The 21,731-nt window shown below is 38.7% G+C and overlaps 1 protein-coding gene across 1 annotated transcript; it reads left to right on the forward strand.

The window, feature by feature from the left end:
- Nucleotides 1–830: 830 nt before the first annotated feature.
- Nucleotides 831–18,131, forward strand: LOC122292728 (RGS1-HXK1-interacting protein 1). The gene is made up of 7 exons (XM_043101211.1): nt 831–1,087; nt 1,198–1,275; nt 15,716–15,768; nt 16,370–16,506; nt 16,584–16,648; nt 17,613–17,671; nt 17,786–18,131. The coding sequence occupies exons 1-7, from the start codon at nt 916–918 to the stop codon at nt 17,876–17,878; spliced, it is 657 nt and encodes a 218-aa protein (XP_042957145.1). The 5' UTR covers nt 831–915; the 3' UTR covers nt 17,879–18,131.
- Nucleotides 18,132–21,731: the final 3,600 nt, after the last annotated feature.

Genomic DNA, 21,731 nt, shown 5'->3' on the forward strand with positions numbered 1-21,731 from the left:
GAGCAGAAAGATCCATTTCGTCCTTGTGAAGACGATGAAGAAATTCTTGGTACTGAAGTACTTTATCTCCAGTTCAATAGAAACCTTGAATATGTGATTATTTTATTAACATGGATCAAGTCCACAATTAGTTGGATATACGAATGCAGATTATCTTTCATATGCACATCAAAAGATCATTGCAATTCATGAGAAGAAATGTGAAATTGATGTCAAGAAGATACGGTCAAGTAATAATCTGTCAGATTTATTCATTAAAGCATTACCAACTGCAACATTTAAGAAGATCGTGCAGAACATTGGAATGCAGAGACTTGAAAACATATTATCATGCACTTTTCGGGGAAAGTAATGTCTTGAAGACGTATGCTGATTGTACTATTTTTCTTTCGCTAAGGTTTTTATCCCATTGGATTTTCCTTTGCAAAGTTTTAATGATGTAATCCTAAAACATTTGGCGGTACACATGAATACTATATTTTTTTTCCTTCGCCATTAGTTTTTTTCCACAGAGTTTTTTTTGACAAGATTTTAACAAGACATATTTTTTAAACATGGTCATTCAAGGAGAAATATTATAAACCACATTGTATTATATGACCACATTTAGCCGTCATAATTGACAAAGTCTTAGTCGTTAATTAAAACTTTTATACCCTTATATATACGAGGATTAATAATAAGAAAATCACTCTCATTCTCTCTTTTTGAATTTCCTTCTCTCTTTTCATTGGCTCACAACATTGATATAATTTTTTTATTTTTAAAAATATTTAAATATATTAAAAGCTGAAAAAAAAAAATAAAGAATAAAAAAAAAAATTTACCTGGACGGCACGGCTAGCGGCAAACGCTGGTGGCACACTAACCTGTCCATACGAAAAGAAGAAAGAAAGAGAGCAAAAGAAACCGGAAATGGCAGAGACGGCGTCGTCGGAGCAGCCAAAGAAACAAGAACAGCAAGCATCATCAATACCATCAATTGCAGAGGATGTGCGTCGTACTGTCTCGGAATTCGGCCTTTCCGTCCGGGATTTGGTTTTCCAGTACAGAAGCTACGAAGATGCTTTCTTCCAAAAGATTAATGGTCACACAAAATACGCATAAATCTAGATGTTTTCTTCTTTTTATTAGTGTTCATTTCTAGTCTTATCGTTATAACCCCTAATAAAGTAGATGCCTCTATCATATATTCAGATAAGTTGATAAGGGTGAGGGAACATCCGGCTGCGGCTGTTGGGTTTGCCCTATCCGCCGCTTTCCTTCTCGTTCCAGGTACTGCGTAATCCCAAGCTACCACTCTACTCAATTTTTCTCTTCTTTACTTATAATACTTCTCTTTCCATCTTCCATGACTAGTTTGATTCTCATACATCATGAATTGCATTTCGTTTTAGTGTAAACTTCCAATCTTTTCATGAGTAATCGAATTGTATCCCTTCCGCATTAAACATTTTTTCTGCTGCAACACTTCCGTGGAATTTGTATTTGTTTTCCGTGCGGGAGGCTGCTTACGTAGAAGTTAAAGAACTTAAAAATGCGAATGTGCATGTTCCTATCTGTGCCAACTTTTGGGAACAGGGCAAAAATTTTGGAAATTGCTTTCCAATGGGTGGTTACTGCGCAACTGGCACACTCATGCGCTCATGATCTATCATGTGTGCGACACTGCTATGAACTTTGTTTCTGGTTGGAGGATGGCAATAGCCCATATGATATTTTCCAGATCAAAGGATAGTGAAGACCCTAGTGCCAATCTGTTTGCCTTAGTTTATTTGTTTATTTCTTAATTTATTTCGTACTATTTCTGTACTTTTTTTAATACCATCTCTTTGTTAAAATAAGTTTTTTTTTTGTTTGTTGTCCCCATTAGTTGAATCAAAAAGTTTTCTGGATAGCCAATGTCGTTTGGACCAGATGGCATAAGGTCTGGTCTCCAAATGAGAGAACCAGGTTTGAACCTCCCACCCCTTGTATAAAAAGAAGGTTCTCTAGATAGAATCAATCAAAAAGATTTCATAATTTCTCTTCTAAGGTCATTTTTTTTTTTAAATACTTTGCCCATTATGTCTTAGAGCATCTTCATTGGATTAGGCAAAGGCAAAGTCAAATTTTAGATAATATCATGTTTTGCTTTTTGCCCATTTGATTCAAAACATATTCCCACATTGGATTATCCATCTACTCTCTATATAATAATAAAATATTATTAATTTAATATTTATTATTATTATTATTAATTTTATCTAATTTATTTGTCATATTTTGAAGTTCTACCGATCATGCGTTAATAATCATATTATAATTAAATTATTATTTAAGCAATTATATTTTCAATGGCTAAACATAATGAGTTAAAGAATGAAAGTGAAAAGGCTACACTGCAACCATCCAATTATGAACATGAATATAGCTTTGCACTACAAGATAAAACTCCCTCAGTTAATTCAGTTAAGATCATAATTCGTGGTGCACAGATAGAAATCATTCAAACCTTCTGCCTCCCACTTGAATTCATTCCATGCTGTCTATTCCCATCTGCAAACATCTTGTCTGCATATCCTGCGATTCTTCTGTCCATCAGCAGGTTGTAGAGGTGATGAACACTGTTGTTTCGCACATATTAAATCCTTGCTCCCCATTTTCACTCCAACTATAATATGTGTGCCATACTTCTCAACAAACCTGGAATTATCCAAACACAGCATAAGCTTGATACGTTCTTTCACTTAATACAGTAGGATTATTTCATACACTTTATTAGAAAAAAAACTGGTTATTAAGAACTGCTAAGAAACATTACGTATAAACAAATTTGCATAAAAATGAAAAACAATCTATCAATGTGTAAATAGACCTAATTCAATATGTAATTCAATGGGTAGCCCAAGTGGTAAGGGTGAACTTGTGTGCATGAGCCCCATATCACAGGTTTGGTTCTCCTGGGGATTAAACTACAATTTAAGTGGGAGGTGATGGCGGTGGGTTTCTGTGCTAGTCTCCCCTGGGGTTTAGGTTCCATGGGTGAGTCCTAAGGACTCTGCCGTGGGGTGGTTCCCCCGTCATCCAAAAAAAAAAAAAAAAAGTAAATGAAGGAAATTCCAAGGCATTTAGTGTTGGCAGCATCTTTCTGCCAGCCTCCTGTGAATTCAAATGCAGGAATTGGCCCGAGGGGATTCTATCGGAAAGAGAGAGTTCCTTGTTAACTACTCTGAAATCTAGAAGCATAAAACATTTTATTAAAGCATATAGAGGTTAAGGTGACAAGCGGAAACAGAGGACAACAGAACAAGACATAATGATTGAGAAGAGAGATAGCTGATCTTTTTTTTTTTTTTTTGATAAGAAGATAGTTTATTGATATTGAAATAGGCATAGCCCAAGTACATAGGAAGTATACATGTGATTACACCTAGTTAGTAACTAGAAACGGATACATGGAAATCATTTTTTTTTTGATAGGTAAATACAAGGAAATCTTGAAAGTTGAGACCATTAAAGTCTATAACAATGGCCCACATAAATAAAGTTTTCCCGAAAAAACTCTTAACTCTTCCAAAGAGTGCTCTTGATTCTCAAAATTTCGGTCATACATTTTCCTCCAAATGCACCAAAGTAGACAAATGGGAGGCATCTTCCACACAACTGCAATCTGGGGTATTCCCTTGATCCCTCTCCAACTAGCTAGTAGGTCAACCACCCTCCCTGGCATAACCCATGCTAATCCCATTTTGTTGAAAAAGTAATTCCATGTGGCCCTTGTAAACTCACAATGTTGAAGTAAATGATCCACTGTTTTGCCACTATTTTTGCACATGCAGTACCAATCAATAAGGATAAACCCACGTTTCCTTTGGTTGTCAATAGTTAGGATCTTCCCTAAGGTGCAGCCTAAACAACAAAAGCAGCCTTGAGAGGTGCTTTACTCCTCCAATTGCTCTTCCAAGGAAATTGATTACTAGCTTGAGCAGTGGGAACCTCATAGAAAGAGCATTTAGAAAATTTTCCTTTCCTAAAGGGAAACCAAGCAAGCTTATCCACCACTGTATCATTAGTTCCAATGGTGTATAACAAGTTAAAGAATTCAACAAAGACACCAACCTCCCAATCATGTGCCTCTCTGATGAAACTGACATTCCACTTCTGTGAGCTATTAGTAATTTCCCTCAAATCTGCCACCAAAGCATCCTGTTCCTGTGCAATTCTGAAAATAGAAGGATAAGCATTCTTAAGAGCCATATCTTCAACCCAAGCATCATGCCAAAAACTGATTCTATTGTCATCCCCCATACTCAGCCTAGCTTGGCTAGAGAAGGGCCCCCAACCTTTCTGGATATGTTTGCATAACCACACTCCATATGCCTCCCTACCTTCATTAGAGCACCAACCCCCCCTTACTCCCATACTTAGTATTAATTAAGTATTAATTATCACCTTCCTTAATGCTTCCTTCTCATAATCATATCTCCACAACCATTTTCCTAAATGAGCCTTTGTTGAAGACCCTCAAATTGCGAGCCCCCAATTTGCCACCCCCCATTGGAGAGCACACCTTGTCCCAACCAACTAAATGAAACTTAAACTCCTCGCCAAGTCCACTCCACAAAAAATCTCGTTGAAGTTTCTCAATCCGTAAGTCAACATTAGCTGGGAGAGGAAATAATGATAAGAAATATGTGGGAAGATTTGAAAGTATGCTCTTTATTAAGGTAATTTGACCCCCTTTAGCCAAATACAATATTTTCCACCTAGCTGGCCTTCGCTCTATCTTCTCTAGCACCTCGTCCCAAATAATCTTGGCTTTGAATGATGTTCCCAGTGGGAGGCCAAGATACTTCATAGGCAGTGAAGAAATCACACAACCCAATAGGTTGGCCAAACCCCTTACGTTGCGAATGTTACACACAACAACCAACTCAGATTTAGAAAGATTTACTTTTTAAGTCGGAGGCTGCTTGAAAGCAAAGCACTCAAAGATTGATAAGACCTTGGTTTTCCTCACAAATAACAGCGTGTCATATACAAACAAAAGATGCGAAATAATGGTAAAGCCATGGTTAGTATCCCCCGCGGAGTAACCTGAGAAAAAAACCTCCCGCAAATGAAGCCAACAACATTCTTCTAAGAGCCTCCATGACTATAACAAATAAGGGGTGATAATCGATCGTCTTGTTGCAACCCCTGCGAACTGTTGAAGAATCTCATGGGGTTACCATTCACCAAAACCGAGAATCGAATTGTGGACATACAATGCCTCATTCACAACCTCCATCTCTCCCCAAAACTACATCTCCTGAGCAAATAAAATAGGAATTCCTAATTAACATGATCATAAGCCTTCTCCATGTCTAATTTACACAAAATACCTGGAACTCTTGACTTAATCTTGCTGCCCAAGCATTCATTAGTGATAAGGACTGAATCTGATATTTGTCTTTCCTTTACAAATGCATTTTGAGACTTAGAAATGATTCTATCCATGACTAAGCTCATCTTATTAGCAAGAAATTTTGAAATTATCTTGTACATACTGCTCATAAGACTAAGAGGACGGAAATCCTTCACCTCCATTGCACCAGCCTATTTGGGAGCAAGTTTTTTTTTTTTTTTTTTTGATTGGCACCGGGTGTCCGAGAACAGTGTCCTGACCAATCTCGGGGGTGCACAGGCCCTCGGTAAGGAGTTTTTTGCAAGTGCACTTCGGGTAATTCAAGGGGGGGAACAAGTGCAATGAATGTAGAATTTAAACTCTTCTTGAACTTTCCAGAAATGAAAAATTCATGAAAAACCTTCATGACATCCTCTTTCACCACCTCCCAACAAGTCTGAAAAAATGCCATGGTAAAACCATTAGGGGCCAAAGCTTTGTCTCTATTAATTTTTCTAACTACTTGTTGTAACACTTCCTCTTCAAAAGGTCTCTCAAGCCAAACCATACTTGTCTGATCAATTGCCTCAAAAGATAGACCATCTAATCTAGGCCTCCAATGAAATGGTTCAGAAAGCAACTCTTCGAAATGTCCAGCAATGTGATCCTTGGTCACTGATTAGTCTGAGGAAATAAGGCCATCTATGGTCAGGGTCTCGATAGCATTGTTTCTCCTCCTATGTGAATTGGCTACTCGATGAAAAAACTTTGTACATTTATCCCCCTCCCTTAGCCACAAGGCCCTTGACTTTTGCCTCCAAGAAATCTCCTCCATTAGAGTCACCCTTTCTAGATTTGAGATGGCTTGGCTTTTGGGGGCGTTCTCCCTCAAATGCATACTCTCTACTTCTACACCCTCCAAACCTTGTAACTCTTGTAATAGTGTCTTCTTTTGGAATTCCACATTGCCAAATACCTGTTCATTCCAGGACTTCAAGTCCTTCTTTAGAGCCTGCCAAAATAAGGCTCGGAGTGCCTTGTATTTGGTATGAACTCCACCATTATCTAATCAACTCTACAAACCCATCAGCTTTTAACCACATGTTCTCAAATTTAAAGTACCTTTGTCCCCCTTGGATGCCTCTGCAATCTAACAATATAGAAAAGTGATTTGAACATTTCCGTGGTCATCTTTTTTGGCATGCATCTAGAGAATGCATCTCCCAAGAGCGGGGCTATAAGAAATCTATCTAATCTAGACCAAGCATGATTGTTAGACCATGTAAAGGAACCCCCAACAAAAGGAATATCCATAAGATTTTCCCATCTAAGCTAGCTGGAATTTAAACAACTTATTTCTCCATCAAAGCATCTTCCTTAATTTTCCCAGACCACAAGCACATACATTGTGATTCTAATGATTAGCAGGTATCTGCTCTTATAAGTGAAAGCTCAAAGCATTACAAACATAAATTAAATGCTGGAAACATGTGAATGGCATTTGATGTTTTGCTTCATGTATGCCCCTAATTCCTTCACACTTGTACAAACATGCATAAACGGATGTCTGTTGGATGCTTAAATCACTCATCCATGGTATTTCATATGCATGCTGTATACTTAAATCAATAAAGATTAAAAAATAGCATTCTCATTCTCATTCTCAATCTTACTATAGTAAATCTCTTATATCTATATTCTTAAAAAAACTTCATTCAGACCATCCACGAAGCTAAAATACTGTACCCATCACACTCAGATCGATTTTATACAAACTAAATTTCACAATAAGAAGTCGATGGTAGCCATTAAATTCCAAGCAATGAAAGAAAATTTCTAATCAAACATTTATTAGAAAGCCACAACAATGCGATGTCAATAAACCAATCCAAAGTCTAAAACCAAAACAGTGAGCCTCAGATCCATAGCAACAAAAGCAACGATCATACGCAGATCTAATCAAACTAACCTGGGAAAAAGATATTCGAAGACTTGTGAAGCCAAAAAAAAGGTGGAAGACAAAGGAAGAAACCGATACAAGAAAACTCAAAAGAAAAAATGGAGAGATCCGAATGCTCTTTTCTGAGGGGTTGGCCCAAGTGGTGAAGGACTTGGTCTTGGGATATCACTCCTTTCAAGGTCTAAGGCTCAACACCTCATGGACAAACAACCTTTTGGGGCCACACCTGCTGGTAAAAAGGTAGCGATTTAACCAGTTTCGTGTAGGCAAACTTCTGAGGGTGTGGTGCATTGGACCGGGATTTACTTTGCAGGGGTGGGTCCAAAGGGGCTCTCTGCCTTGGAGACGTTCCCTGACATAAAAAAAAAGCCCATTTTTGGATTTATAACAAAAAGGAAATAAGGATTCTATATGAAAACATATAATAAATCGAAAATCCAGCCTCCTAACAAACAGAGATAGTTGTAGAAACAAAAAAACCCACAGATTTTCCACACACAAACACAAGTTAAAACTGACAAATCCGGTCAGTGCAAAAACAAGCTAAAATCAGAGTTAAAATTCCCCCAAAGGCCGAGCCAATACACACAAAGTACACCTTGGAATGGTACACCCCAAGGCTGAGCCAATACATGTACCCATTAATCAGCTTTAGATCTCCAGACGGCGGGAACTAAGGGGCATCGGGAAATGGAAGAGAGAAATGAAGAGAAACGGAGAGAAAAGACAAATGCCCCTTTTGGATAGTGAAAGTGTTTCATCTCATTTTATTTCATCATTACAACTTTCTTAAGTTCTCATACAAAATATAATAAATAATTCAACTTTCTCAAATCCCAAAACAGTAATAATATTAAAAAATAATATTATAATAATATTTTATTCAACTTTCAACTTTCATCTCAACTCATTATCCAAATGGCATCAAAGTCTCTTTGGGAAGGGAAGGGGGAAGGAGAAAAACTATAGGGAAGAGACTTCTGACTGCTGTAGTGCGAAATAAAAGGATAAAAAAAACATATGGCCGAGCTACTGTTGCAGGTCCTTATAGGGTTGAGCATCGACAATGTTGGGACTCCGATTCCGACTTTGTCGGAGGTAGAATCCAATCTTTGATTTCAACTCCGATTCCCGCAGCCTCCGATCTGACTCCGATTTGTTGGAGTTGAGTCAGATTTGGGCTTTTTTTCTTAGCCCATTTGAAATTTCAATTTGAAAATTTTGGGCTCTCACTAATTGGATTTGGGTTCTAGATTTCAATTTTTTTAAAAAATATTTTTTCAAATTTCAATTTTATTAAAACATAACCAAAATTGAAAAAATAAATCATTGTATAAATTAATGTTATATATTAGTATTATATGTTATTATATATTAATGTTTATATATTAGTATTACATATTATTATATATTGATAATTATATTTTTTTTTGCTAAGTAATATTAAATATTATTGATGTAAAGAAGGCGTAAGCTAGGTACACTAGAAAATATACTGCTTTAAGAGCTAGAAATTATTACAAGGAAATCATGGAAATTGAGACCATTGAACTCTAAAGCCATGGCCCACAAAAACAAAGTCTTCCATAAAAAACCCCTAAATTCTTCTATAGATCTTTCCAGCTCCTCAAAGTGTCTATTATTTCTTTCACTCCAGATGCACCATAAGATACAGATGGGGGCCATTTTCCATAGTGCTGCAATCTGTGCTGTCCCTGAGATCCCTCTCCAACTTGCCAATAACTCAACTACCCTTCCCGGCATTGTCCATGCTAACCTCATTCTGCTAAAAAAAAAGATTCCAAGTATCCCTAGCAAAATCACAATGTAGGAGTAAATGATCCACCGTTTCCCCACTCTTTTTACACATACAACACCAATCCATCATTATAAGACCATGCCTTCTTAAATTATTAATGGTTAGGATCTTCTCGAGGGCTGCTGTCCAGACAAAGAATGCCGCCTTAGGAGGTGCTTTACTCCTCCATATGCTCTTCCACGGAAAGTTGGGCAAAAGTTGGGCTATAATAGTCTCATAATAAGAACCTACCGAGAATTTCCCTTTCTGAGATGGACGCCAAACCAACTTATCTTCAGTTAAAGCATCAAGGGAGATGTTATGAAGCAGGTTAAAAAACTCCACCAGCATACTCACTTCCAAGTCATGAGCCTCCCTAGTGAGATTTATGTTCCAAGCTTGGGCATCATGTGTAGTACCTCACAAATTAGCCACCTTCGCATCTTTTTCCCTTGCAATGATGAAAATAGCAGGGTAAGTTGCCTTAAGAGCTGTATCACCCACCCACACATCATGCCAAAAACTGATTCTCTGGCCATTCCCCATACACAGCCTGGTGTTGCTAGAAAATACCCCTCAACCTTTTCTTATATGCTTCCATAACCCCACACCATATGCCCCCATTCCCTCATTAGAGTACCAATCTCCCCTTGCACTCCCATACTTCGCATCAATCACCCCTTTACATAGGGCTTCCTTCTCGTAATTATAACGCCACAACCATTTTCCTCATAAGGCCTGATTAAAAAGCCTCACATTGTGAACCCCCAAATCACCCACACGCAAAGGTGTGCACACCTTGTCCCATCCAACTAAATGAAATTTAAACTCATCCCTTAGACCACTTTACAAAAAGTCACGTTATAAGTTTTCAATCTTAGAGGCAATGCTAGCTGGAAGGGGGAATAGAGACAAGAAATAAGTGGGAAGGTTAGATAGCGTGCTTTTAATAAGTGTGAGCCTCCCCCTTGGATAAATATAACCTTTTCCACCCAGCCAACCTGCGTTCTAATTTTTCTAGCACCCCCGCTCAAATCGTCTTAGCTTTAAAAGATGCCCCCAAAGAGAGGCCAAGATACTCTATTGGCAACGAGGAAACCCCACACCCCAAAATGTTGGCCAATCCCCGAATGTTACTTACATCCCCCACCGCCACCATTTCTATCTTCGCGAGATTTATCTTTAAACGGAAGCCGCTTCGAAACATCGTAAAATGGCCTTCAAAGATTGAATATGCCCTACATTATCATCAAAAAAACAGCAGCGTATCGTTTGCAAATAATAGATGGGAAATAATAATGGGCTTATGAAGATTCCCCATTGAGAATCCTGAAAAGAAACCACCTGCTATAGCGGCTGACACCATCCAACTTAGAGCCTCCATCACAATCACAAATAGTAGAGGGGATAGTGGATCACCTTGTCGTAACCCCCACGAGCTGTCAAAGAAACCCACAGGTTCACCATTTACCAAGACTGAAAACCGAGCTGTAGATATACAATGACTCATCCATCCCTTCCATTTTTCCCCAAAACCACACTGACCCAGTAAATAGAGCAAAAAGTTCCAATTGACATATCATAGGCCTTCTCCATATACCCGGGATCTTCGACTTAAGCTGGCTGTCCAAACATTCATTGGCTATAAGAACCTAATAAAGTATTTGCCTACCTTGTACAAATGCATTTTGGGACTTCGAAATAATCTTATCCAAGATCATGGTCATCCTGTTGGCCAAGACTTTTGCGAGAATCTTATACACACTGCCCACAAGACTAATAGGCTTGAAATCTTGAGCCTCTCTTGCACTTGGCTTTTTGGGGATGAGTGCAATGAAGGTAGTATTCAGACTCTTCTCAAATTTACCAAAAGTAAAGAATTCCTGGAAAACCAGCATAATATCCTCTCTTACCACCTCCCAACAAGTCTGAAAAATGCCATAGTAAAACCATCCAGCCCTGGAGCTTTGTCTTTGTTCATTTTTCTAATGACTTGGTGTACCTATACTTCTTCAATTGGTCTCTCCAACCAAGCCATACTATTTCAATCAATGGCCTCAAAAGCTAATCCATCTACTGTAGGCCTCCATGCATACGGTTCTTCCAATAAATGTTCAAAATGTCCAGCTACATAGTCTTTAATTTTTGCTTGATCTGAAACTAAAACAGCATCGATGTTCATGGACTCGATTGTGTTAAACCTCCTATTCTCTTGCCACTTGGTGAAAAAATTTTACAGATCTATCTCCCTCCCTAAGCCATAAGGCCCTTGACTTTTGCCTCCGTCAAATCTCTTCCATTAAGATCAACCTTTCTAATTCTGAAACTACTTGCCCTTTTCGACCTTCCTCATCTTCCCCACTCTCCAAAATTTGTAGCTCTTGAAACAAGGAGTCAAGGACTTCTTCTGTGTTTCTACGTTACCAAATACCTGTTCATTCAAAGTCTTCAAATCTCTCTTTAAGGCCTTCAACTTTTTCGCCAATACCTTGCTTGGAGTGCCCTGTATTTGATAAGAACTCTACCATTGCCTGACTAGCTCCACGAATCTCTCGGATTTTAACCACATATTCTCAAACTTAAAGGGCCGTCTGCCCCCCGGTATTCCCCCACAATCTAACATAATAGGAAAATGGTCCAAGCACAACTGAGAGAGCCTTTTCTGACAAGAGTCTGGATATTGTATCTCCCATGTAGAAGATATGAGGCATCTGTCTAGTCTTGACCAGGCGTGATTGTTAGACCAAGTATAACCACCTCCCAAGAGAGGTATGTCCATGAGTCCCAACTCTGAAATGAAATTTGAGAATTCCCCCATGGCATGGTTTTGCCAACCCTCTCCCGACCTTTCGCTTGGAAATCTTGTCACATTAAAGTGCCCCCCCTTTTCCCCTAATACACCATGGAATCTCCCTCCATGAACATAAACCGGCAAGCTCATCCCAAAGTAACTGCCGTTCACTCTCCAAATTAGGACCATATACCCCAGCAAAAGCCCACTCAAAGCCATCTTCATAATTTTTAAACGAGCAACCCACAGAATATTCTCCCACAAACTCATTAGTGTTCTCTACCACCCTTTTGTCCCACATAACCAGTATTCCCCTCGACGCCCCGCCCAAAGGTAAATATGCCCAACCTACATATTGGTAGCCCCAAATATTCCGAATAGTTCTTCTTGTGACTTGTTTCAATTTAGTTTCCTACAAACATATGATGTCTGCCTTCCATTGCCTAAGTAACAATCTTATTCGAAGGCGTTTATTGATGTCATTCAGCCCCCTTACGTTCCATGTCAGGATTTTAGGCAACATTAATCAGCTATTCTAGCCCTTCCTTTATGACGTCCCCGACTCACGCTCTCCTCTTTACCTTCATAATTAAGAGAGCAAGTTAGCCTCTTTAACTCCCTATTTCTCTTGATCCCTGTTCCTCCATTTTGATATCTTGTCTCAATGGTAATAAGGAGTGCCTTGAACTGTTCTTTGTATCCTTTACAGGATATCCCTATCCAATCTTGTAGCTCCTCCACTTTTTTTAAAATCCAATCCGGTGGGGTACAAGGAGGTATACTCCTTAAAGGAATGGGATCATCTTTTGGACACCCCTCTCCTTCTTCTGTTGCTCTGGGGGACTGACATAAGAACAAAGCTTATTCTCCTTCGAACTCCCCCTTTTCCTCCCCCTTCTCCTGCACACTACCTTCATCATAAGCTTCCACTTGTACCTCCACATTCTTCTCCTCAAACTCAACCCTCGGCACCATCTGACCTATCTCCCCCTCCTCTAACTCTGCCAACACTGTTTTGGAAGCCATTTCTCCATCGCTTTGGGCAGAGCTACTGCCGTTGCAAGGCCTGGGCTCTCCTCGTCAAAAACTACTAAAGCCACATTTGGAGGAGCATTGCTGGCAACCACTGTTGCTGTCTGTGGAAGTTGCATCCCCGTAGGGCCAACGCCAGCAGTGTTGCGGCATAAATCTTCCTTTTCCCTCTCTATGGTAACTGGTTTTTGCACCTGCACCGCCGGCGCCACATTTTCCTTCGCCGTCGAAGCCTGGGGCGTCCCCATCGCTGTCTGTGGAGGTTGCACCCCCGTTGGGCCAACGCCGGAAGAGTTTAGGCCTATTTTTACTTTATCCTTCCCAACGGTGGCTGAAAATTGGACCACCACCACCGGCGTAGCCTCTGTCTGGCTACGCTGCTTCCAGACGAGGCGTGGCTTACCTAGGCTTGGATTTCTTCTTGGCCTGTGGCCTTCACTTTAGGCCCATCGGTTTTGTTACTTAAGCCTAAACCGAGCAAGTCAAGCCCAATCTGTTTTCATTGAAGGCCCGATTCACGGTCCAAGCGCACTTGCATAACTGCTTTCCCCTTAATGCAGCGTTTAAGACCTTCTATTTCTTCCAATAATGCCCCCACCCTTTCCTTCATAAAATCCAACACTTTTAAGCGTTGATTCCTCATTTGCACCAAACCACGCTTTGCCATCTTCATCCCCCTTTTGAACATCCTCCGAAATGGAGCCTGGCACCTCTGCATGCTTCTTGGCTCGAGGCTGAACCCTCTGAGCTTGGGTCACCTCACTGTAGGTTCGTGAGCCGTCTACCATCGGACGTGAAGGGAAAGCCTGGGATGAGCCACCGTCTCCACCACCCAACACCACTCTGTTTCTCTCGTTCGAAAAAGGGGAAGGAGTGAGCTCCTTCAGAGTATCCCTAAAGTTTCTCCATCCCTCCCCCTTTCTTCCTTCCGGCACCATTAACAGACCTTTCCTCTTCTCATTGCCAAGCACTGAAATGGAGAAGAAGCTCCCTTTGAGGTTACGGCCCCTCTGCACTACTAACACCTGTTGTCCTTTTCTATGCGTTCTTAGGAACTTTGGTGATCCTTGTGAAGCCACGCAATCCCTCACCGTATAACCCAACCACCCCAAAGCTTCATGATCCACAGATATGTAGTTCATCATACGGCAGCTGCTTTCTGTTATACTCCACCACCATCCATCTTCCTTCTTAAACGTAAAATCCTTCTGGTCTATGCATACCTCTCTGCGCATCCCCATCACTGTTGCCCAACTCAACAGACTAAAACTAAAAACTAAAAAGACAGAAATGGGAAGAGATTCCTAACGATAACAAAAAAAAAAAAATTAAGGAAACTAAGAAGTTCCCGACGAGGAGCGTCGAGAAACACGAGGTTACTCACCCCCGACAAAAAACGACAGTGATGAGATTACAAATGACCATGAAGATGAGAGTTTGTACAGAAAGAGAGTTAAACCTCTTCAATAATCTTAGATCTCTTAACTCTTAAGATCTGCAAGATAGTTAATAAGGTAGCTTCCTTTGATAATTGATAATTATATTGATAATTATACATTACTAGTACATGTTATTATACATTAGTATTACGTGTTGTTATAAATTTATATATTTGTGTTTATACATAATACATTAGTATTAAATGTTATTATACATTAGTTATTATATAATTAGTATTACATGTTAATATATATTAGTGTTTATAAATTAGTTGTTATTATACATTAGTGTTACATGGTAGTAATAGTTAATAGAATGGTGTTTACATATACTAAACTATTATTAGTAAATTTATTCTATTTCTATTATACTATAAGAGTATTATTTTATATTAATTTGCTCATACTAGTATATTATTGAATTTAACTAACTATATAAATTATAGTTATATAATATATATATGATTAATATATAAAAAATAAATATATTTTTATAAAATATGTACATTATCAGAGTCAGAATCGGAGTTGGAATCATTGCTACCTCCGACTTTGACTCTTGACTTTTTTGGTGAAAAAAAAATCTGACTGCAACTGCGACTTATCGGAGGCGGAGCAGTCAGATTTTCGAATTTTCGCTCAGCCCTAGTCATATATGACTTGAGGAGCCGAATCACTGTAGCTCAAAGTCAAATTTATTTAGACTTGCCTAATTCGACGAAGGTTTTTTGATGCTCTAGTAGGCAAATTTTTTACTTTGAGCTAGGATGCCTAATCTAATGAGAGTGCTCTCAGGAATAACTCATACATAAATAGAAGTGATATATATTCTTTCCTCTTCTAATACGACTAATAAAAGAGGCCTTTACCCATTAGGGCACAGCCTAGTGGTCAAAGGATTGGGCTTGGAATGAGCTGTAGACACAGACATAATGGATTTGATTATGTCATAGGAGTTCCCCTGGATTACTTGATACATGGTTTTGGTGGGTAGGATTGGTTTTATGTCCCCGAGTGCATCCAAAGTGCTCCTACCTTAGTTATATTCCACTTTATCAAAACAAAAAATGAGGCCATTCACTGTATTGATGCAAGCACTGGTACAGTGGGAAATAAGATAATCTCTTATTCTTGTGTTGTGTTATGCAGATTTTTCCTCATATGTATAAAAGAGATAATTTCTTATTCCTTGTACCTTGTCTTCAATAATGAATATCTTGACTGATCTAGGTATATCTCTTGTGTACTTCAAATTCCCTACATCCACTAGTGTTGCCTCATAAATCCCACTTGAACTGATTCTTACATGGAGTTTTTTTGTTTGCAGGCCCGAGAAAGTTTTTGTTTCGTCATACATTGGGTCGTCTACAAAGTGAGGAGGTATCCTTCTGTTTATTTCCAGGGATGCCTCCTTGACCTATGAATATGATAGCAAAGTTGTTTCTGTATCTATCCAGTTTTATTGGCAATTGTGACTTGCTTTAGAACTGAAATTAGGGCTAGTTTGGGAACACAAGTGTTCTTAGCTATTCTAAAATATTTTCAGATATTTCGTTCCCAAACATCACTCAAACACAAAACACTTTTCAATTTCAAATCTTCAACTTTTTCATCTAATCATTTCCTAATCATTGCAACTTTTTCTAAACTCTCAAACAAAACACAAAAAACAATACAATTTTTTCAATTTTCAAAACAAAATAATATTAAAAAATAATATTCAAATGATTTTTTAACTTTATAATATTTTTATTCTACTTTTACTTTCTCATTTCCCAAAATCTAATAAAATATCTTAATTCAAATCATTTCACTACTATTTACAAACCATTTAACTACTATTCACAGATATTATGAGATATTCTGTCCAAACGAGCCCTAAGATACCAGTTCCCAAGTTTTATGTCGTTCAATATTCTGGATTGTACTTTTCTATCCTTTTGATATTTCCTTTTTCTTTTTCCTTAAAATATATATGTAGGCACGATTTGTTAGAGCTGAGAAGAACGTAAAGGAGTTAGGCCTTTCTGTTGATCTAATGAAGAAAGAGAGCAAAAAATTGCTTGAAAGGGCAGCACTTGCTGAAGAAGAAATGCTACGCGGCTATGCTGGCCTTAAGTAGAAGTTGTTTTCTGTTAAATAAGTCTGACTATTTTTTTTTCCTTGCGTCTGATTATTCCAAGTAATATCTGTAGGCATGCTGGAAGGCAAATCCAACATCGTGTGATGTCAGTTTGTGGGGTTGAGGCTCAAGCTGCAGGTTTGCATTGACTCTCTTCCTCCACACACCCATACCCACACCACCACCACCCCCCCCACCCTCCCTCCTCTTTCTCATTTGGTATGAGGTGGTATGACTATCAGATCCTTGCCTATTCTTTGGGCTTTCTTTATCTTGGCTGTAATTAGTGCTGTGGTGTAGTTTATAAAGGTGATCAGTATGATTTTGCTTATGTAGGTTGGAGCTATTATTGAGAGATTAGGTTTTATTGTGACCAATATTGTCTGGGTAATAAAAGGCTTTAGATTTTATGGTTTGTTGATTACAAGGCTAGTTATGGATTTTGCAAGTTTTGCAGTGGAAATAATGCAAAAGAAAAAAAAAAAAAATATCAAATTGGATGGTGCAGAGGTTGAGCAATGGGAAATACTTGCAAAATGTATGGGTCTAGTGTTTTTCAACGGTACAACAAAGGTCTGGAGTTTGGGGTTCAAAAAGAGTGGAAGCAGGTTTTAGGGGCTGTTTTGTTGGCTGTGAATGAAGAGTACCCCAGATCTAACAAGCTTGAAAGTTTTGGAGTTTTTTACTATAAAAAAAGAAGAAAGTTTTGGAGTTTTTGGTTTTCTGACTGATGCAATGTTGAGCGGGTTCTGAATTTTGTCGGTTAAGAGTTGAAATGGTTCTGTTTCAGCCTTCTTAAAACTGTGAAAAGAAGAGAGAGGAAGAAATAAAATAAATGAAGGGATAAGAAGAGCCATAGTATGACCCCTGCGCCATATTTGTTATATTTAAAAGTTTGTGAAAAATACAGACGTACTTTTGACATAAGAAAATGGAAGATTGTAAAGCAGGAGCTCGTAATACGATATAGAGTAGTGCATGGGTGATCCAAATTAGGTCCCATATTAATGTTAAACCTAATTTCAAAATTCTTCTCTCTTTTTCTTCACTGTTGAGCTTCTTCTATCCTGTGCACCGCTTCATTATTACTTTTTTCTCCTAGATTTGATGGATATGCTGCGAGAGATCCCTGGTAGGGAGGCTTTGAAACTTCGAGCAGAGGCAAGTTGAACATTGTGCTCATAATTCATCATATTTCTCAAAATGTTTTCAGACTTCTTGTTTGGTTAGATCATGATTGATTTCCTTAACGAAAGTTCCCCCTTATCTCTCTAGATTGCTTCAATGACTTCACTTCTGAAGCAGCAGAGAATTACACTGGACAAACGGATAATGAAGTTTTCTGAATTAGGGGTTCCCGAGAAATAATATAAATATCTTGAGGACATTCCTTGCTTCCCAGTTCTACTTTTGTAATGATCCCATATTTTGCACCAAAGGAAAGGAGATATTTAGTAAAGGATAATTTGATTGCTATTTGTCATTTTCCAACATTTGTAGTTCTGTAGAATTGATCTGGTCGATAATTTGCTTTTGGTTTTGGTTTCACTTGGCCTGGCTTGTAATCAGTTTTAAGATAAATTTATATCCGTAACGAGCATCAGCATAATTGATGTTGGAACTTTTTTGTTTAAAAGTTAAATTCATAGGATGTTGATTAAGGCAGAGGGTGATTACTTATTTGAGAGCAAGATGATGTCTAACTTAGGATACATGTACAAGTTGTAATGCAAGCTATATAAATTTTAAATCTTGACAGAAAAGAGGATGTTAAGCGAAGAAAAAACAAAAAGAATTGAAGTCTGTAATACACTAGTAATGCAATAGAAAAGTAACAGGGAATGGAAAGGAAATGGCTACTGTAATTGATCTGAGATTGATAATTGCTTTCTTTCTGAGGGGAGTTCCTCCACATGCATACAAGACAAGAATTAGGAATATTCTGGATGGTCCTCCCATTTCTCCCTTAGTGCGTATATAACCATCCACTACGGACTGAGAGTATTACCTTACAAACAAGCCTATGGGTCAACAGAAAAGGTACTAAAAGGAACTAGTAGTTAATTATAAAAAAATATAAATACAAGATAAAAGGCCTTAAGGGGGCCACGACCGACGTATGACTCAGTTGCCTCAGGACCGCAACAACACCTAGCGGCCCTTTGCATTCAGCCCACAACTTGTTAGTTTTTGAACTTCCTCATCCGTTGGGTCAGTACCTCATCCGGCTCAGGCTTCCGAACTCCTGAGTATCCACTGGTGGCAATGTTGTAATGGGGTTATGTGTTGGCCCAGTTTGCGTTTTAGCTGCGAGACATGGAAGACATGGATCTGGACTAAGTCTGGCAACTTCAAGTGGTATGCCACCTCATCGATATTTTGTTCCACTTGAAATGGGCGTAGAAGCAAGGAGAAAACTTGATACTTTTTATCTAACGAAGGGAGGACTGGTGATATGGATGGCGCCGTTAGTAGACCAATCTCCCACCTCGTGTTGTTGCTCCTTTCTCTTTTGATCAACATATCTTTTCATTCTCTTTTGAGTTCTATTGATATTTTCGTTTAACATGTGCCAATGGTCTCAATTATGCAAGGTAACTTCAACTTCCTCTACTCTAATAGTTCAGCCACATAATTTAATAGCCTTGGTGGTTTGAGGGTAATTTTAGTATATGCATGTTGATTAGAACTATAGCAATACTTGACTAGGGCAATCCATTGTGACCAATCCTTAGGCCTATCACCCACATAGCTTCTTAGGTAATTTTCCACTCATTTGTTCATTGTCTTTGTTTGGTCATCTGTTTGAGGGTGGTAGGTGGTGCTAAAGGCTAACTGAACCCTCTGTAGTGAAAATAATTCCTTCTAAAACTTACTGGTAAATGTGGGATCCTTATATGAAATAATGGAACTCGGCATCTCATGTAACTTGAACACATACTTTAGAAATAATTGAGCTACCACCTTAGTGTAGGGATGAGAAATTGTCACAAAATGAGCATACTTTGTAAGTTGATCAACTATGAGCCACAAAGTGTTAGACCCACTTGATGGAGGTAAGCCCTCAACAAAATCCATAGCTTGAGGGTACAGGTAAGAGTTGTTGTAGACCACTAGGGAGTGTGTCCTCCACATTTACTACCTAACATGTATCACAACCCTTAAGGAAAGCCTAACATCGGACTTTTGCTCTGGCCAGTAAAATCTCTCTAGCATGTAAATGGTTTTATCCAAAATTTTAGAGGGAGAGAGTCTACCTTCTCTCTAGAAAACACTAAAACACAACCTAGCCAGAGGGGGGGGGGGGGGTGGAGTTTCTACTCCTCCCTCCCTCCTCCCTCACTCATCCTTCCTTCCTTCCTCTTCTCTCTAGTCTTTTCCTTTTCTTTTTTCAGTTTTTTGTTTTTTCAAGCCAAAGTAGGGCGAAAGACCTATTTGTTGCTCTTCGACGCCCAGCGACCACCACACGCCACACTGGAGGATTCCCAAGACGTCGATCTTTCAGACGAGGAAAGAATTTCACCGAACGGAGCGTGAGCCACATGCGTGGTCTAAAGTTGGCATGTGAATGCCACGAGCCTTTGCAAAGGGAGTGTAGCTACTGCCACACACGGCTTCTCTAGGTCTAGGGCCACAAGTTTATTCAGACTTGACTATCCGCCATACTTTTAGGGTGGCGTGTGTCCCTCATGCGCCACGATAGACTCTGTGTTTTGTTATTTGTTTGTTTGTTATTTTTTCATGTATTTATATTTTCTGTTATTTACTTTGTTGTAAGTTGTAATATGGAAAAAAAAAAAAAAAAACGTTGTCACTAGGACCAAGAGTCCATAGAGTATGGCCTCCACTTTGTGGGAGTGTGGGGTTTGTTATTATCTTAGACAATGTTCTTAAACACTTCTAAGATAGAGTGCTGTCTCTCAGATGGTTTGTCTGGAGAGGTTTTACAACATTGGACAAGATCATGCCAGTTACAAAGAAATTTGTAGATTGAGAAGCTTGAAAAGTAGTAGTTGGCTTGTAATTCTCAAGTGAGTTATAATGTCCATTTTATAAATGAATGAACAATCTTTTACTATATAACAAAATAATAATAAGAGTTCATTTTTTATTGAGTAGTGATGGGGCAGCTAGATACCTTCCCCATAGGGCTTGTAATTTCTTATCTGAGGCATAAAGAGACGATCTCTATTATCTAATCCAAGTTAGGTAGTGAAATCATAGCTATTGTCAGCTTCCCCTCTTTGCCTTGACAAGGCATCTATTACTATATTCTCCCTTCCTTTTTTAAATTCCAACATAAAGTCATAGAACATCAACTTGGCTATCCATTTTTGTTGCATCATAGTCCCTACCCTTTGATCAAGAAAAAATTTGTGACTTTGGTGGTCAATTTTGACCATAAAAGACCGCCCTAGCAAATAGAGACACCATTTGTACAGTCGACACTAGTGCCCATAATTCATTTTCATAAGTTGATAACAACAAATCCCTTCCCTTCAAGGCTTGGTTGTAGAATGCTAAGGGCTTTCCTTCTTACATCAATACAGCTCCAATGGCCTCTCCCAAGGCATGACATTTAATAACAAATGGAGACTGGAAATTGGGTAAGGCTAAAACTAGTGGTTGAGTCATTGCTGTTTAAATCTCTCAAAGGCAGCCTGGGCCTCCTCATCCCTCTTAAAATTGTCCTTCCTCAGTAGGCTTGTCAACTAGGCAGCTATGACCCCATACCCCTTGATGAATCTTCTATAATATGTAGTTAGGCCCAAAAAGCCCCTTAAAGACTTAATTGACTTAGGTCTAGGTCATTCCAACATGAATTTATCTTATCTGGGTTGACCCTCACTCCTTGGGCAGAAATGAGGTGACCCAAGTAGGATATTTTTGCACAACCAAATTTGCATTTGCTTAGCTTAGCAAAAAACTAATTTTCCCTCAAAATGTCAAAAGTGACCCTCAAATGGTTAAATGTGCCTCTTCATCCTTGCTGTATATTAGAATATCATTAAAGAAAACAAGTATAAAATTTTGAAGGTAAGGTTTAAAGACCTGGTTCATAAGGCTTTGAAAGGTTAGGGTGCGTAGTTAAGCCAAATGACATAATTAGGAACTCGTAGTGTTCCTTATGTGTCTTGAACATAGTCTTTGAAATGTCCTCTATTATCACATGGATTTGGTGATACCTCGGCCTTAAGTCAAGTTTAGAAAATACCTTAGC

The sequence above is a fragment of the Carya illinoinensis genome, chromosome 13 (assembly GCF_018687715.1).
Source record: "Carya illinoinensis cultivar Pawnee chromosome 13, C.illinoinensisPawnee_v1, whole genome shotgun sequence".
Lineage (NCBI taxonomy): Eukaryota > Viridiplantae > Streptophyta > Magnoliopsida > Fagales > Juglandaceae > Carya > Carya illinoinensis.

What these genes read in the sequence shown, in the direction of transcription:
- LOC122292728 (XM_043101211.1), top strand. Translation starts at nt 916, where the DNA reads ATGGCAGAGACGGCGTCGTCGGAGCAGCCAAAGAAACAAGAACAGCAA. An exon ending in CGCGGCTATGCTGGCCTTAA is followed by an intron (nt 16,507 to 16,583) that starts GTAGAAGTTGTT and finishes TAATATCTGTAG; the next exon opens with GCATGCTGGAAGGCAAATCC. An exon ending in GGTTGAGGCTCAAGCTGCAG is followed by an intron (nt 16,649 to 17,612) that starts GTTTGCATTGAC and finishes TTTTTCTCCTAG; the next exon opens with ATTTGATGGATATGCTGCGA.